Source organism: Schistocerca cancellata, chromosome 5 (assembly GCF_023864275.1).
Source record: "Schistocerca cancellata isolate TAMUIC-IGC-003103 chromosome 5, iqSchCanc2.1, whole genome shotgun sequence".
In the NCBI taxonomy this organism is placed as follows: domain Eukaryota; kingdom Metazoa; phylum Arthropoda; class Insecta; order Orthoptera; family Acrididae; genus Schistocerca; species Schistocerca cancellata.
The window spans coordinates 24,189,243-24,208,890 of record NC_064630.1 but is presented as its reverse complement, the minus strand read 5'-3'; the positions used below and the strand labels follow the sequence as shown (position 1 = coordinate 24,208,890).

General features: G+C 46.3%; 1 protein-coding gene across 1 annotated transcript in view; it reads left to right on the top strand.

The window, feature by feature from the left end:
* LOC126188338 (LIM homeobox transcription factor 1-beta) overlaps positions 1 to 19,648 on the top strand; it is a 154,126-nt gene that overhangs the window by 94,444 nt on the left and 40,034 nt on the right. Inside the window, exons 3-4 of the mRNA XM_049929936.1 lie at positions 1,866 to 2,086; positions 13,841 to 13,983. Of these exons, the coding sequence (XP_049785893.1) occupies positions 1,866 to 2,086; positions 13,841 to 13,983 (364 nt within the window). The remainder of the gene's footprint in view (positions 1 to 1,865; positions 2,087 to 13,840; positions 13,984 to 19,648) is intronic.

Sequence of the window (19,648 nt, the reverse complement as noted above, 5' to 3'; positions counted from 1 at the left end):
ACAATACTCATTACCAGTTTCTATACTGACGGTCTGCCTCTCGTGACACGTAGTGATCAATAGTGGATTACATAGCAGTGTCCGGATACTTCTGATCAAATAGTAGGTGTACAGTGAACGTGATAGTCAGTCGATATCCCCAGCTGGATACACGTATCATCCAGTTTTCTGTGCCTGCTATACGCGTCCACGTTGCTCCTCAGTGTTTTGTACACTCCTGGAAATTGAAATAATAACATCGTGAATTCATTGTCCCAGGAAGGGGAAACTTTATTGACACATTCCTGGGGTCAGATACATCACATGATCACACTGACAGAACCACAGGCACATAGACACAGGCAACAGAGCATGCACAATGTCGGCACTAGTACAGTGTATATCCACATTTCGCAGCAATGCAGGCTGCTATTCTCCCATGGAGACGATCGTAGAGATGCTGGATGTAGTCCTGTGGAACGGCTTGCCATGCCATTTCCACCTGGCGCCTCAGTTGGACCAGCGTTCGTGCTGGACGTGCAGACCGCGTGAGATGACGCTTCATCCAGTCCCAAACATGCTCAATGGGGGACAGATCCGGAGATCTTGCTGGCCAGGGTAGTTGACTTACACCTTCTAGAGCACGTTGGGTGGCACGGGATACCTGCGGACGTGCATTGTCCTGTTGGAACAGCAAGTTCCCTTGCCGGTCTAGGAATGGTAGAACGATGGGTTCGATGACGGTTTGGATGTACCGTGCACTATTCAGTGTCCCCTCGACGATCACCAGTGGTGTACGGCCAGTGTAGGAGATCGCTCCCCACACCATGATGCCGGGTGTTGGCCCTGTGTGCCTCGGTCGTATGCAGTCCTGATTGTGGCGCTCACCTGCACGGCGCCAAACACGCATACGACCATCATTGGCACCAAGGCAGAAGCGACTCTCATCGCTGAAGACGACACGTCTCCATTCGTCCCTCCATTCACGCCTGTCGCGACACCACTCGAGGCGGGCTGCACGATGTTGGGGCGTGAGCGGAAGACGGCCTAACGGTGTGCGGGACCGTAGCCCAGCTTCATGGAGACGGTTGCGAATGGTCCTCGCCGATACCCCAGGAGCAACAGTGTCCCTAATTTGGTGGGAAGTGGCGGTGCGGTCCCCTACGGCACTGCGTAGGATCCTACGGTCTTGGCGTGCATCCGTGCGTCGCTGCGGTCCGGTCCCAGGTCGACGGGCACGTGCACCTTCCGCCGACCACTGGCGACAACATCGATGTACTGTGGAGACCTCACGCCTCACGTGTTGAGCAATTCGGCGGTACGTCCACCCGGCCTCCCGCATGGCCACTATACGCCCTCGCTCAAAGTCCGTCAACTGCACATACGGTTCACGTCCACGCTGTCGCGGCATGCTACCAGTGTTAAAGACTGCGATGGAGCTCCGTATGCCACGGCAAACTGGCTGACACTGACGGCGGCGGTGCACAAATGCTGCGCAGCTAGCGCCATTCGACGGCCAACACCGCGGTTCCTGGTGTGTCCGCTGTGCCGTGCGTGTGATCATTGCTTGTACAGCCCTCTCGCAGTGTCCGGAGCAAGTATGGTGGGTCTGACACACCGGTGTCAATGTGTTCTTTTTTCCATTTCCAGGAGTGTAAAACCATCAACCTACTTCCCATTAGGTCATCGTTGAATCTAAGCTCATACACGTTCGAAGACACGCAGGTGGTGCACCACTTGACTTGAGCAGTTTGGAACACATCCGGTTTCTCGGTGAGTGTCTGGCTGTGCTGTAGCTAGCTAGGAAGGGAGGTGACCACGTAGAGCTGCTGGTAGCAGAGCAGGGTGGGACTGGCCAGTGACTGGCTGGGTGCGGCTGCCGGCAGGAAGTTCGGCGCCAAGTGCTCGCGGTGCGGCGAGCGGGTGCTGCCGCACGAGCTGGTGATGCGTGCGCAGGCGCACGTCTTCCACGTGGCGTGCTTCGCGTGCGCCGCCTGCTGCCAGCCGCTGCAGAAGGGCGAGCAGTTCGTGGTGCGCGCAGGCCAGCTCTACTGCCGGCACGACTTCGAGAAGGAGCTCTTCCTCATGCACCAGGCCAGCCCCTCGGGTGAGTCACGCACTAACTGCCTAGCCAAAGTCCTCTCATCGCAACCCGAGTCCCGGGCGGAACGATAAGTACCATTTCTGAATAACATCATCTCTATACAAAACTGTCAGTCCATTCACCTCTACAACAAAATTAGTTTTGCCGTAAATTACAAGCTTCGACTTACAGTGGTCTTCTTCAGATGCTATTGCTAAGTGGCGGCATTTGATGTGCTGTACTGAGCACTCTCAATTACCTCTATCAGTCCTGAGTACAAGTTCTCAACATTCTGAAAGCGTCCACTCCTTTTTCTTTGGAATGAACTGAGTATATGAAATAATCTGACGTCAATAACAAGCCCTGACAACGTGTCCCTCTTTATACAAAATTTTGACCCAACAATAATTATTACGAGGTTCCCATGAAAGTAACGCACCACATTTTTTCCTGCAACAATTCTGTATTGAAAATAATGAGAATTACCCACACCAAAGAATGGTGTTTTATCAACACACCCTATTTTTCCACGTAATCTCCATCCCTTTCTATGGCCTCCTCCGCCGTGAAACAAGTGCGTGTATGCACTATCGGTACCGATCCTTGTCCTGGCGGCGTAGCCAGTGCTTCACTCTCTGAATCACCTCCTCATCGTCCTCAAAATGTCTTCCACGCATGGCATCCTTTATCGGTCCCAAACATCAGCTCGCTGCAACATGTCAGGTGTGACAGCCGTGAAAGGTCTCCCCGACCACTGCAAATCTTGGAGCTCCGCCGAACCGCCTTCTGATGACCTCACCCTCCGCGCCCAGCGACTAACTGTACCTCCTTCTTTCAGCAGCAGATGCTCCACATACTTTGCACAAGCGTTTGTGAGTATTCCGCACAGTTTCTTTCTCCGTAGTGAGAAATTCAATGACGGCACGTTGCTTCTAACGTACATCACCTACCGACGTCATTTTGAAACTCTCTTACAGCTACGCTATCTGTTGGAAGTGACGAAAACTTGGCGCCCTCACTCAAGAGGCTTCAGATAACATCTGCGTAACGTCTTGCAGCCGTAACATTGTTTTCGGCTGAGAAAAAAAATTGCGGTGCATTATTTTCTGGGCAACCGTCGTACTAACGCTATCTGGCGACGGTTTAAGTGAAATATAAAGTGTGTTCAAATGAAAAGGTACGAAACGAATCAACAACTAAACCGGCTGAAATTTCTGTATGCTGCTTTGGCACAACGTAGTTACTCATGTAGGGACGCGAATGTAGTGCCGTCACCTCTCCAAAAAGAAAACCAAAGCTGTACCCTCGACGGGCAAAGTGAAGCTCCCCGTTTTTTTTCCGCCCCACGCCGAGTTCCGACACTCATCAGATTCCTCGAGCACGGGGAAACCATCAACAGTGAGTGTTCTGTGAGACACTCCATAGCCCTCGCAAGACCATTAAGAGCAAACGGCCTCGGATACCCACAAGGGAAGTCATTCTGCTCCACGATAACGCACATCCACACGTGTCCGAAGTCACACAAAGTGATTTGGTCATGTTCAAGTGGAAGCTGTTTGAGCATCCGCCTTACAGCCCTGACATGTCGCCCTGCGACTTACAAGTGTTTGGTCCGCTGACAAAGCACCTCAAACGGAAGCGCTTCAACACCGGTGACGAACTGAAGTAAACAGTGGAGAACTGGCCCCTGCCACAGCCACAGGAATTCTGGGAACAGTCAGTTCTTCAGCTCGTGAAGCACTCGGATAGTTGTGCTCAGGCATCTGGTGATTACTTTTGAATAAAGACTTCAGTTATACCCACAGTGCTGTTACCCATCTTTTTTTTTTTTTTAACACCCCACATACTTGAGAGTAGGAGACGCTTTCGTTGCGCAACGGGAAAGAAATACGGACATGAATGAATATGTGAATGACTTTAAGATCACCGTTACATACGGTCTTGTCCTAGTGTGATAGAGAAGTATAGATGTTCTGAGCTCCCCACTATATTCCTTTCTATATGGAATTTAGCCCAACTCTACCTCCCACTCTATAAAAGTCTACGTATTACCAAAGTTATACCCCCACAATCAGTTATCCAACTTAAACTCGTACGCTAACGTTTGGCCAAACAGAACATAATTTGAACAGAACTGTAACGGATCTGAATGCATATTGTCTTTATATTAAATGCGCAACGGAAGTAATATAATTATCTGGTCCTAATCATGTCGAAAGCATAGCGGCAAACAGAAAGCACCGGCTAAACTAGATTTCTGTTTCTAAATAAAATTTCCAAACTATATCGAAACTGTGAGATGTGATAATGGCTAATGATAAACAGTGGGATGGGGAGGGTAACTATTCCCATGAAATGATATTCCAAGACATTTGTTTTAGAATGAAGCATGTATTCAAAAAGACAGAGTAAAATTTCGCGTGGTCTTCACACGTAACATACATCTGAATAACACTATGTTTAACAAAGCAAACAAAGATAAAAAGGGCACAATATCAACAGAAAATTTCTACAAAAATCAAACACTTTAATCAATTAATATTTTAATGTATGACTCAGGGTGGTCTTTCTCTCAGCTCTGAGCAAATTAACTATCTAGCAATAATAACTCCTAGCTGTGCAGTGCTACCATCTTATTTCCAACTTCTTCTCTTCAAATATAATAACGTTACTCAAAGTTGATATCCTTTTCGCCTTCCAGTGTATACTTCATATTAATCCTTGCTGTCCTTTACAATAAAACTTTCTTCATCTAACAGATACCATCACAAGTCCACACAGCGCTGCTGAATACGTCCATCACCTACCACACTCCAACTAAGAATATATCAAACTGCAGAGAGGCAAAGACGTGCCACAGCAAGACCAAAGATTGTTGAACAGTGACGTAACTTGCTCTCTCTCTATCTCTCTGACGTGCATATCAATAACATACAAAAACGAAAATGGCATGATCACCTTACAATGTGACCTCCCTTAAAGACAAAATCATGTGCTATGAGGAAGTGCTATCTAAATCTGAAAGCCTAACGTCTGTCCACAAAGAACATGAAAAAAGTCGAACATCATTTGTAGCAGCAAGAATTTTCAAAGACTTGCTTATCTAACTTACCTTACAAGCTGTAAAAGCAGCCAAGAATTCAAAATGTATCTGCTGCTGGCAGTCGTCTTCGTTTTGACTAATAATCCGGCTCAAGGCAGAATTCATTATAAAATTAGTGCTCAAATGAAGCACAGTCTCAAGTACGAATATAAGAGCAAGTGTGTGCAGTTTAAAAAAGGAAAAAAATGCCTTTGTAAATTAGTGGGAAAGGAAAACAAATCAAAGATGCTTTTGTGAAATTCCTTACTACTAATAAGCAAATCAGTGTGTAACACTACCGCCCTGTCGGACGTGCGTTAACTCTATAAAGCCTGTACTGTAATAAGTTCACGGGCTTCACCTTATAAACAAGGATTTTAGTACATAAGTTGACCGCGTGTACCTAATGGAAGCAATATCGAACCTATACTCGGTTAGAAACTACAGTGATGCGTCAAGCAAATGCAAAATACAATTACGCGTTCGCATGGACAAGAAGTACACACAGTAGATATTACCAATGATTAATAATTCGGTCGCCAGCCTAATTAGGCATTGGGTGAGTTTTTCCTTGTACAAGTGTGTGCATGTACAAGCATAACAACACGGAATACTGTTGCGTTATAAGACAAAGTTTGGCATAGGAAAAATCCACTGAACTAAAGTTCTCTCCTTTTGTATTAGTTTGGACGAGCTAAATTTACACTACACCACACAACAATGATTACTACGAACTGCATTTTGTATATTGATCAGACTGAAATCGGGCATAGATTACCCTAGATTTAGCAATTTTGAAAACACACATACAATGTCACTATTAAAATTGGTAAAAACACTAATACACTTAGGTTTAATATAGAAATTAACTTTACTGTTCAAATCTGATCAGTACACTTCTAGATGTGAAAGAATGGGCAAGAGAAGGGGGGGGGGCCTGAAACTGTTATAGTCGTTATACTGAAACTATTAAGTCCTGAAGGTAAATTAACACTCAAAATTATCAATCTGTGGATAACTACCCTTTTGTCTTATTTTTGAATTAATTAGTTATCATTATTTCAGTCACAAATCAATTAAATAACATTGCTAGCTCCATTCAAAATTTATCTTTCAATTTAATCATACTGTTGTTCTTTACTAATATTTGCATGAACACACCTAACTTTAGATTTCTTTATAACATAGATTGGTCTGCAGATAATTTAATACTAACTGTAAACTTTCAGTTCGGGATACTCGGGTTGCACAATACGTGGTAAGGACCCTATCTAGGTCAGTGATAAGGATAAGTAACGGCTAAGGCAACTCTGATAACAGTCACGTTATTATTGAACAGTCAAAACAGTTTCGACACTGGTCCACACAGATACACTTCTAAAGATGAAATAAATGTTTGACCTGTGCACGTCGGTGCGGCGGGTGGCGGGCAGCGAGATAGTGGGCAGCACAGCACACATACAAGCACGGCTAAGGCTCTCACAGTATCAGCACTTTCCTTCTTCTTAGCGTCGTAATCTTTCCAATTTTGTGCCTAAGGATATAGCCATGCCAAGTAGTCGTCGGAATCGGCCCATCCGAGGCTCAATGGAATCCACTTTTCCTAGATAGCCTCCTCGGTACAGTACATGTTCCTCTGACCGATGCCCAACTCCGACTGTTATACTGAGCCCGTTGTGCCGAACCGCGCCAGTGTGCGTTTTCCCGCGCTCGCCTGCATCCACCTTTTCCCGCTCCCCTACAGGTAGGGTATTCACCACAGGTTTTCTACTACACATATTCTAATGCATTACCTACGTATGGACCAAGTGTTTAAATTACAATTTTCACATTTTACAATAGTTTTAACATTAAATACACTTTCCTTTGGTTATCAAATTGCTTGAAATCTAACATAAATAATAACATTCATTTCAAAAGTTGTTTACAGTTTTCTTTAACATGACACGAAAAGAAAAAGAAATTCAAAACATTACTTATATTACTTTACATAAATTCAGAAAGAAAAATTTATCTAAATTCATAAAGAAAAAAATTATTATAGGTACAGTTGTTATTGTTACAAGTGACCCAAGAGAGACAATTAATTTTCACTTTTATAATGATGGACCACGTGGTGCATAATTCCACGATATATGAAAATCAGAGCAGAGAAGGACGCCACACGCAGTATAATACTTTGAGTAATGTTAAATAAAAGACAATGTGACTAAATCCTTGTGCTAACCTCGCAGATGGACAACTGAACTACTGATATTGTAGCTGCGCGCATGGAACACGATATGTCTGTTTGAACAACGGAAGTTAGCTCTGAACACAAGTTAAAGCCCTGAAAACATCAAAAACTTACACGAAGTTTCCGCGATCTTACCATAATGCTTGTAGATTGTAACATGAGACTCGCCACCGAAAAGTGACCTGTGGCCAGTGCTCATCGTCCCACCGAGAGGCATTGCGCTTTGCTCAGCACACTGGACTCACATCTGGGAGGACGAGGGCTCAAATCCCCTTCTGGCCACTTTGATTTAGGTCTGCCGTGATTTCAATGGCACAGTTCCTTGGATAGGGCACGGTCGTTTTCCTTCCCCATTCTTGAATCATTCCGAGCTTGTGCTTCGTCTCCAATGACCTCGTTGTAGACGGGATGTTAAATACTGATCTACCTTCCTTCCGTCTTACATGTCGACAATAATACAACTCCGACAAGCAACAACGGTCAGGATACAGAAAATCTTCCACAGGTGGGCGGAAACAGCAGTAGAAGTGCATTGTGTCGCATGTAAACTGGCGCGCTTCGAGCCGACTCTGCCACATGAGTTGCCCATTGGCTAGCTCCCTATGCCTACAAAGTATTTCCTACAGCCATACATTCACTTTACTGGTCAAAGACTATATTATGCTTAGCAGTCTAAAAGCCGGGTACAGAACTTCTTTGCAACAGCTTAACGACTCAGAACTAGAATAAAATGAATTATTTGAAAGGCGACCATCTAATGGATGGCTTTCAACTTGTTACTGAATAAAATATATACGTACTTAATTCTCTTCTGAAGAGCACCGATGTTACACACAATATTTCAGTAGTAATCACCTTTTCTTTCTTCTGGCTGGTTCGATGCAGTCCACCACGAATTCCCCTCTTCATCTCAAGGTAGCATTTGCACCTTACATCCTCAATTATTGGTTGGGTGCATTCCAGTCTCTGTCTTCCTATACACTTTTTACGCTCTACAGCTCCCTCTAGTGCCATGGAAGTTATTCCCTGATGTCTTAACACATTTCCTACCACCCTGTCTCCTGTTCTTGTCAGTGTTTTCGATATGTTTCTTGCTTTGCCGATTATGCGAGGACCTCCTTATTCCTTATCTTGTTAGTCCACATAATTTCAACACTCGCCTATAGCACCGCATCTCAAACGCATTTATTTTCTTCTTTTGCGGCTTTCCCACCGTTCATGATTAACTGCCATACAATGTTGTGCTCTAAACATGCATTCTCAGAAACTTTTTCCGCAAATTAAGGCCTCTATTGGATACCAGTAGACTTTTCTTCGCCAAAAACGCCCTCTTTGTCTGTGGTAGTCTGCTTTTTATGTTCTTCTAGCTTCGTCCGACATTTATTATTTTGCTGGTTAAGTAGCAGAATTCCTTAACATCGTCTACTTCGTAGTCCCCAGTATTGATGTTAATTTTATCGCTAATCTCATTTCTGCAACTCTTCATTACTTACTTATTTCTCCGGTTTGTACTTAATCCATAATATACAGGAGTGTATATCCATTTGACTCTTCACTCCATTCAACATTTACTGTAAGTGTTCTTCACTTTCACTGAGAATAGGAACGTCATCAGAGAATCTCAACATTGATATCCTTTCACACTGAGTGTTAACCCCACTATTGAACCGTTCTTTTTTTCTGAAATTGCTCGTTCGATGTTTGTTTAGGTTGAACACTAGGGGCGAAAGAATGTGCCCGTGTCTTACACTCGTTTTAATCTGAACACTTTGTTCTTGGTCTTCCGATCTTATTGTCCCATCTTGGTACTTTACACAAATTGGATATTATTCATCCTTTCCTATAGCTTAATCCTGTTCATCTCAGAGTTTGAAGTATCTTGAACCATTGCTGATTTTTCTTAACTCTTGCCTCGATTACCAATCGTTGCGTTAGGACTGCCTCTCTGATCCCCTTACCTTTCTGAAACCAAACTGTTCGTCGTCTGATAAGAGATTCTCTTTTTTATTTTCCTTCCTTCTGTAAATTATTCTTGTCGACAACTTGGATGTATGAGCCAATAAGCTGATTGTGCTACAGTTCTCGCACTTATCTGCCTTTGCTATAATCGTGATGTTTTTCCGAAAGTCTTGCGGAATGTCTCCAGATTCATAGATTCTACACACCAACTGAAATAGTCGCTTGGTTTGGCATTTGTCCCAGTGATCTTAGAAATTCCGAGGGAATGTACGTATCCCTTCTGCCTTATTTGATCGTAAAATTCTTCCAAAGCTCTGTTAACCTCTGACCCTAATACTGAACCCCTTATGCCTTCCATATCAGCTTCCATTTCTTCCCTAGTCACGTCGTCAGATAAGTCTTACCCTTTGTAGAAGCCTTCAATTTGCTCTTTCCCCCTATCCGCTCTCTCCTCTGCGTCTGACAGTGAGATTGGCGTTACACTCTTACTTTTAGCTCTCTACTTTCAATTTCACCGAAGTCCAAATGAGATTAAGTTGCACTAACACGAAGTTATAAGTCCATTCACTGAGTGACGAATGTGTGGGCAAGCAGCCTCATTGAAGACTTGTGATGGTGCTCGTCGTACCACGCAGCAGGACGTAGGCCCAAGAGTGGACCTGCTGACACGGCAAATGAGCTCCAGTTGGCTCTCCACTCCGCTCTGCCGTCGTCAGACCAAGGAGCCCCCTAAATGCACGGCTGCTGAAGGATCTTGAGCTGCGTTGTAATTTCGCCACGTAAGAGGCACGGCAAAACAGAGCGGCCGTACACCGCGAATAGCCTCGGCGCGTAACGCCTGTGATCGGGCAACACCTCCGACTCGGCTGCACCGCATGGAGCCTTAGGCTGGCGAGAATACTGCATTGATGTGTTGTCAATTTTGTTGTCAGTTTGACAACATATGAACTTCTGTTCACTAAATGCCGCCATCGACCTGTATCATGGGCATTCTGATGGGCATTCTGGGCCGAAACCAGAAACGATTGCGCCATGCAAAGTGACTGAGTGAAAAATAAACAGAAGTTAATAGCAAGTCAATCACTGATCTTCTTAAATGGAACTTGCGCTTTTTTTTCTAGAAGAATTTATGATTTCAAGATGTAACACAATTAAGTTAAATCAAGCCAAGTTGCAAGGTTATACTTCTTCCCTTTAGTGTTCAACCCTGAGTTTGGTTTGCAGCAGAGCCCCATTCCTCTCTTCTGTCTGTCTTCCTATTCATTTCCACGTATGAGTTGCATCCAACGTCATTCATGATCTGTTGCATGTATGATGTCCACGGTCGCCCCCGCCGACTCCTTCCCTCAATAGCTCCTTATGCTATTGTTCCAATGATGTTGTTTTGTCGTAGGTTGTGCCCTACAAGTTTCTGTCTTCTTATCTGGATGTGCCTCCACAGAGATCGGGTTTCCTGTACTCTTGTAAGCACCTCTTCATTTGTTACTTTGTCTCTCCAGCTGATCTTCATCATCCTCCTATAGCACCATATCTCCAGGGCCTCTAGCCGTCTTCTCTCTTCTCCTCCAATTGTCCAAGTTTCACATCCGTATAGGGCCACACTCCAAACGAAACCTTTCGTGTTATGTTTCCTTATTTTCAGACTGATGTTGCTGGTGAGTAAGTTCCTTCTCCGATTACATGCAATTTTGGCCTTTTGTATTCTGCTCGCAATTTCTTTCCGGCTTCTATCATCCCTTGTCATTTTGCTTCCCAGGCAAGTAAATTCCTCTATGACATCCAGTTCCTCTCTTCCAATTCTCATTCTCAGAGGTTCATATTCTGCTCCTGTTCTGCACACCATCACTTTAGTCTTTTTCTTGTTTATTCTCATTCCATACTGATTGCATAGAATTTTTTCCATTGCTCTGAGGACTTCATCTAGATCTTCTTTTGTCTCCGTGACTATAGCAATATCATCTGCATGACGCAGCATGTCTATCTTTTGCCCATTGATTTTGATCCCCACCTCAGTAGTTTCTCGAACTCGGTCTATAGCTTCCTGGATGTAAGCATTGAATATATGAGGCGGGAGAGCACATCCTTGTCTTACCCCTTTTCTAATATTTGCTCCTTGTTCCTGGTGACAGTTCCTAATCACTGCCCCCTCATTCTTATAGAAACTGAGTATCACTCGGATGTCTTTGTACTTTATCCCACTTTTCCTCAGCACTCTGAACATCTCTTGCCAGATAACGTTACCAAATGCCTTTCCCATGTCTACAATGGCAATATAAGTTGGTTTATTTTTCTGTAATTGCTTTTCGATAACGAGTCTCAGGGCCAGAATCGCCTCTCTTGTTCCCAATCCCCTTCTGAAGCCAAACTGATCTTCACTCAGCATATCCTCCACGTTCTCTTCAATTCTCTTCAGAACTGTTTTTAAGACAATATTTGATGCATGTGATATTAGGCTTAGAGTTCGGTAGTGTTCACATTTTGCAGCTGCTGCCTTCTTTGGTACAGGAACAATTATACGTTTCTGGAAGTCTGTCGGTAGCACTCCTATGTCATAGATGGACCTAATAAGGTTATACAGGATTTAAAAAATATAATAATACACTACTGGCCATTAAAATAGCTACACCACGAAGATGACGTGCTACAGACGCGAAATTTAACCGACAGGAAGAAGATGCTGTGATATGCAAATGATTAGCTTTTCAGAGCATTCACACAAGGTTGGTGCGGATGGCGACACCTACAACGTGTTGACATGAGGAAAGTCTGCAACCGATTTCTCATACGCAAACAGCAGTTGACCGGCGTTTCCTGGTGAAACGTTGTTGTGATGCTTCGTGTAAGGAGGAGAAATGCGTACCATGACGTTTCCGACTTTGGTAAAGGTCGGATTGTAGCCTATCGCGATTGTGGTTTAACGTATCGCGACATTGCTGCTCGTGTTGGTCGAGATCCCATGACTGTTAGCAGAATATGGAATCGGTGGGTCCAGGAGGGTAATACGGAACGCCGTGCTAGATCCCAACGGCCTCGTATCACTAGCAGTCGAGATGACAGGCATCTTATTCGCATGGATGTAGCGGATCGTGCAGCCACGTCTGGATCCCTGAGTCAAGAGATGGAGACGTTTGCAAGACAACAACCATCTGCATCAACAGTTCGACGACGTTTCCAGCAGCATGGACTATCAGCTCGGAGACCACGGCTGCGGTTACCCTTGACGCTGCATCACAGACAGGAGCGCCTGCAATGGTGTATAAACGACGAATCTGGGTGCACGAATGGCAAAACGTCATTTTTTCGGATGACTCCAGGTTCTGTTTACAGCATCATGATGTTCGCATCCTTGTTTGGCGACATCGCGGTGAACGCACATTGGAAGCGTGTATTCGTCATCGCCATACTGGCGTGATGATGTGGGGTGCCATTGGTTACACGTCTCGGTCACCTCTTGTTCGCACTGACGGCACTTTGAACAGTGGATGTTGCATTTCAGATGTGTTACGACCCGTGGCTCTACTCTTCATTCGATCCCTGGGAAACCCTACATTTCAGCAGGATAATGCACGACCGGCATGTTGCAGGTCCTGTACGGGCCTTTCTGGATACATAACGACTGCTGTCCTGGCCAGCATATTCTCCAGATCTCTCATCAACTGTTAACGTCTGGTCAATGGTGGCCGAGCAACTGGCTCGTCACAATACGCCAGTGACTACTCTTGATGAACTGTGGTATCATGTTGAAGCTGCATGGGCAGCTGTACCTGTACACGCCATCCAAGCTCTGTTTGACTCAAGGCCCAGGCGTATTAAGGCCGTTATTACGGCCAGAGGTGGTTGTTCTGGGTACTGATTTCTCAGGACCTATGCGCCCAGATTGCGTGAAAATGTAATCACATGTCAGTTCTACTATAATATATTTATCCAATGAATACCCGTTTATCATCTGCATTTCTTCTTGGTGTAGAAATTTTAATGGCCAGTAGTGTATAAGGTGCAATCGATGTAGTAATATGAACATTAATTTATTGTGTACTGTACTAGTAACTAACAAAAGATTTATTTTCTTTACAAAAAGATACGCTTTTAAGGTACTTTTTTTTCCTTTTCTTGTAAGATACATTAATACATACAACTACCTAAAAACGAGAGCTAATCAGTACATTTTAGAAACATCCTAACATTTCAATTTCCAAAGCTGGTAGAACAGTATAATGGGTAGCGCGCATAGCTGAGCGCGGTGGTGCGGTGTTCTCTTTTCCGGCCGGGGTGGCCGAGCAGTTCTAGGTGCTACAGTCTGGAACCGCGTGACCGCTACGGTCGCAGGTTCCAATCCTGCCTCGGGCATGGACGTGTGTGATGTCCTTAGGTTAGTTAGGTTTAAGTAGTTCTAGGTTCTAGGGGACTGATGACCTTAGAAGTTAAGTCCCATAGTGCTCAGAGCCATTTGAACCTTTTTTTTTTTTTGCGGTGTCCTCGACGTGTGGGCCTGGTGTTCCAGCAGTGGAGGACGACGTGCTGGACGAGAACTCGCGGCCGCGGGACGGCCGCCGCGGCCCCAAGAGGCCGCGCACCATCCTGACGTCGGCGCAGCGCCGCCAGTTCAAGGCCAGCTTCGAGATCAGCCCCAAGCCCTGCAGGAAGGTCAGCAGCAGCAGCAGCAGCCAGGCCGCGGTCCGCTCGCCAGCGCGCGCCTCCCTTTGCTTACTGGCGCAGCTCGCCTCTAGTCCGATTTGAGTCAGTTGGCGTCGGACGTTTCAAGGTCCAAAGTTTCGACACTGTCGCGGCCAGAAAAAGTAAAAAGGATCACCTACGTATGGTATACAGGGTGTTCGGAAATTCCAATTACAAACTTACATATAGCACTTGTAGAGCGGAGTGAGTGCACAATATTTTGAATGCGAACCCATGTTCGGTAACTTACCGTTTCCGTCTACGGCGCCTTCGATACGAGGTGCATTCAAGTTCTAAGGCCTCCGATTTTTTTTTTCTCCGGACTGGAAAGAGATAGAAACATGCGCATTGTTTTAAAATGAGGCCGCGTTCATTGTCAATACGTCCAAGAGATGGCAGCACCGTACGGCATATGCAATTTTACCGCCAGCGGCGAGAATGACAACTGTTTTAAATACTTTAAATGGCGACGTTTTCCTTACTTGAACAGCGTGCAATCATTCGTTTTCTGAATTTGCGTGGTGTGAAACCAATTGAAATTCATCGACAGTTGAAGGAGACATGTGATGATGGAGTTATGGATGTGTCGGAAGTGCGTTCGTTGGTGCGACAGTTTCATGAAGGCAGAACATTGTGGGACAACAAACCGAAACAACCTCGGGCTCGCACAAGCCGGTCTGACGACACGATCGAGAAAGTGGAGAGAATTGTTTTGGGGGATCACTGAATGACTGTTGAACAGGTCACCTCCAGAGTTGGCATTTCTGTGTGTTCTGTGTACACAATCCTGCATGACGACCTGAAAATGCGAAAAGTGTCATCCAGGTGGGTGCCACATGTGCTGACGGACGAATACATGGCTGCCCGTGTGGCATGTTGCCAAGCAATGTTGACGCGCAACGACAGCATGAATGGGACTTTCTTTTCGTTGTGACAATGGATGAGACGTGGATGCCATTTTTCAATCCAGAAACAAAGCGCCAGTCAGCTCAATGGAAGCACACAGATTCACCGCCACCAAAAAAATTTCGGGTAACCGCCAGTGCTGAAAAAATGATGGTGTTCATGTTCTGGGACAGCGAGGGCGTAATCCTTACCCATTGCGTTCCAAAGGGCACTACGGTAACAGGTGCATCCTACGAAAATGTTTTGAAGAACAAATTCCTTCCTGCACTGCAACAAAAACGTCCGGGAAAGGCTGCGCGTATGCTGTTTCACCGAGACAACGCACCCGCACATCGAGCTAATGTTACGCAACAGTTTCTTCGTGATAACAACTTTGAAGTGATTCCTCATGCTCCCTACTCACCTGACCTGGCTCCTAGTGACTTTTGGCTTTTTCCAACAATGAAAGACACTCTCCGTGGCCGCACATTCACCAGCCGTGCTGCTATTGCCTCAGCGATTTTCCAGTGGTCAAAACAGACTCCTAAAGAATCCTTCGCCGCTGCCATGGAATCATGGCGTCAGCGTTGTGAAAAACGTGTACGTCTGCAGGGCGATTACGTCAAGAAGTAACGCCAGTTTCATCGATTTCGGGTGAGTAGTTAATTAGGAAAAAAATCGGAGGCCTTAGAACTTGAATGCACCTCGTACAGATGTGACTTCTGAAATTTTCCCTGCGTATTTCTTCTTCTAATAATTTCCGGGTATGCAGCCGGATCCCGTCGACATTCTGCCACGATATTTCGGCCCAGAGACGTCCGGCCATCATCAGGTGAGTACCCAACTACTGAAGAGCCCAGGTGCAGTCGCGGTATTTATGCCGAATCTCGCGCATGCGAAATGCACTGGCATTCTACAGCGCATGCGTCAGGTGTTGACATGCGCGGCATTGCCGAGTTGTACGTGCTGCCCTCGGTGGTGAAAGTAAAAGATCATCTAGTCATTGAGTACGGAATGACGCCGTCGATTCCGCTGTGATTGTACAATTTTAATAACAGGATTCCAATTTTTATCCAGCTGAAAGCCGTTGTCACGATTCATAAGATTATCGGCAAGACCGGAGCTAAAATTTTTGTTCCATTGTATTCCATTGAATGTCCCAAAGAAATACAGTGCTCTGCTGCTGCCGATTTTGACGGTTGTCGCAGACGGGTGTATCTTTCATGCTCTGTACATCGTTCATGGACAGTTCTTGTCGTCTGGCCAAAATATGCAGAGCCACATTCACAGGGAATTTTGTAGACGCCTGCTTTCTTCAGCTGTAAATCGTCTTTAACGCATCCAACCAGGGCCCGGTTCCGGATTTTGGGATTCCGTAATCAAAGAATCAGTGGAAATACGTCTTGCCGTGACAACGGCTTTCAGCTGGATTAAAATTGGAATCCTGTTATTAAAATTATACAATCACAGCGGAATCGACGGCGTCATTCGATACTCAATGACTAGATGATCTATCACTTTCACCACCGAGGGCAGCACGTACAACTCGGCTATGTCGCGCATGTCAACACCTGACGCATGCGCTGTAGGATGCCAGTACATTTCGCATGCGCGAGATTCGGCATAAATACCGCGACTGCACCTGGGCTCTTCAGTAGTTGTTTACTCACCTGGTGATGGCCGGACGTCTCTGGGCCGAAATATCGTGGGAGAATGTCGACGGGATCCGGCTACATACCCGGAAATTATTAGAAGATTCAATACAGATGTTTGACTGATCCACTTCTGATTTAGGAACTGAATTAGGCGTGGCACAATACAATTGTTAGGTAACGATTCGGAAGGAAACATTCACTTATCACTAAGCACATTTGCTTGTATTAACATCTAAACATTACGTGTTTACATTATTCCAAAACAAGAAAAAACCCAGCATAATATACGTACAGAACAGTACTGCAGTACAACAACGCCTCGATCTGGCGACCACCAGCTTCGTCACAAACATTGTACCTACGAAGAATGTTTCGGCTCACACTCTCAATCCGACCTGGAGTCTCCTGAGCTTCTAGTGCAGCGGCCAGAGCTTGTGTCGGCTACTGTGGGATTCAGCACCCACACAAACTAGGGAGGAGAAAAATTGCGCTGGCCGGTGGCAGGAGTCCAAAATGATCTGTACATTTAGCTTCACATTAATAGAACTCTCTATCTCTAAAAAGAAAAGAAGCATAACCTACTTCTCGTTATGAAGTGGCTTGATGTGCTTGCTGCGCCTCCTACGTGCAATTACTTTGCTCTCTATCACTATTCGCAGAACGCTGGAAAAGTATTACACTCCTGGAAATGGAAAAAAGAACACATTGACACCGGTGTGTCAGACCCACCATACTTGCTCCGGACACTGCGAGAGGGCTGTACAAGCAATGATCACACGCACGGCACAGCGGACACACCAGGAACCGCGGTGTTGGCCGTCGAATGGCGCTAGCTGCGCAGCATTTGTGCACCGCCGCCGTCAGTGTCAGCCAGTTTGCCGTGGCATACGGAGCTCCATCGCAGTCTTTAACACTGGTAGCATGCCGCGACAGCGTGGACGTGAACCGTATGTGCAGTTGACGGACTTTGAGCGAGGGCGTATAGTGGGCATGCGGGAGGCCGGGTGGACGTACCGCCGAATTGCTCAACACGTGGGGCGTGAGGTCTCCACAGTACATCGATGTTGTCGCCAGTGGTCGGCGGAAGGTGCACGTGCCCGTCGACCTGGGACAGGACCGCAGCGACGCACGGATGCACGCCAAGACCGTAGGATCCTACGCAGTGCCGTAGGGGACCGCACCACCACTTCCCAGCAAATTAGGGACACTGTTGCTCCTGGGGTATCGGCGAGGACCATTCGCAACCGTCTCCATGAAGCTGGGCTACGGTCCCGCACACCGTTAGGCCGTCTTCCGGTCACGCCCCAACATCGTGCAGCCCGCCTCCAGTGGTGTCGCGACAGGCGTGAATGGAGGGACGAATGGAGACGTGTCGTCTTCAGCGATGAGAGTCGCTTCTGCCTTGGTGCCAATGATGGTCGTATGCGTGTTTGGCGCCGTGCAGGTGAGCGCCACAATCAGGACTGCATACGACCGAGGCACACAGGGCCAACACCCGGCATCATGGTGTGGGGAGCGATCTCCTACACTGGCCGTACACCACTGGTGATCGTCGAGGGGACACTGAATAGTGCACGGTACATCCAAACCGTCATCGAACCCATCGTTCTACCATTCCTAGACCGGCAAGGGAACTTGCTGTTCCAACAGGACAATGCATGTCCGCATGTATCCCGTGCCACCCAACGTGCTCTAGAAGGTGTAAGTCAACTACCCTGGCCAGCAAGATCTCCGGATCTGTCCCCCATTGAGCATGTTTGGGACTGGATGAAGCGTCGTCTCACGCGGTCTCCACGTCCAGCACGAACGCTGGTCCAACTGAGGCGCCAGGTGGAAATGGCATGGCAAGCCGTTCCACAGGACTACATCCAGCATCTCTACGATCGTCTCCATGGGAGAATAGCAGCCTGCATTGCTGCGAAAGGTGGATATACACTGTACTAGTGCCGACATTGTGCATGCTCTGTTGCCTGTGTCTACGTGCCTGTGGTTCTGTCAGTGTGATCATGTGATGTATCTGACCCCAGGAATGTGTCAATAAAGTTTCCCCTTCCTGGGACAATGAATTCACGGTGTTCTTATTTCAATTTCCTGGAGTGTATTTTTCTACTAGGGTTCCCCAGAAAGTAATACACTGCATTTTTTACTCTCGGCCGAAAACAATTCTACGAATAAGAAACGTTACGTATGTTATATTTCAACTTTCCTGAGTGAGCGCGCTAAGGTTTCCATCACTACCAACAGATAGCGTAGCTGTAAGACAGTTTCAAAATGGCGTCTGTGGGTGATGTGCGTTACAAGCAACGTACCGTCATTGAATTTCTCGCTGCAGAGAAAGAAACTGTTGGGAATATTCACAAACGCTTATGCAGAGTCTATGAAGCATCTGCTGTCGACAGAAGTACAGTTAGTCGCTGGGCACCGAGGGTGGGGTCATCAGAAGGCGGTTCGGCGGAGCTCCGCGATTTGCAGCGGTCGGGGAGACCATCCACGGCTGTCACACCTGACATGGTGCAGCGAACTGATGTCTGAGCCATTAAATGAGGCCGATCGTGGAATACAGTTTGAGTACAATGAGAAGGTGATTCAGACAGTGAAGCACTGTCTCTACGACGAGAACAAGCATTGGTACCGACAGGGCATACACGCCCTTGTTTCACGCTGATGAAAGGCCATAGGACAGGATGGAGATTACGTGGGAAAATAGGGTGTCTGCATAAAACACCATTCTTTCGTGTGTGTAATTCTCATTATGTTCAGCAAAAAATTGTTGAAGAAAAAAAAGTGGTGCATTACTTTCTGGTCAACACTTGTATTACTCAGTACTGATGCTCTCGAAGTCAGTGACCGAACTGGGGCCGACCAACGACGGGCGGCTGGTTAAATCAGCGTTGACAGAAGAAGGCCCTGAACTCCGTCTTCCTGGAGGTGAGGCGTTGCCCGCTCTTTCCATTGGCGCGAGGGTCACCGCCTTCTTGATGCCGTTTCGCGGTGCTGCGCTGATCGCTGAACAGTGGATACTTCATAACTGCACAGAACTCGTGCCAGCAGATCCTCCTCTGTCTCTAAAGGAGTCTCATAAATTAAACTTTGCA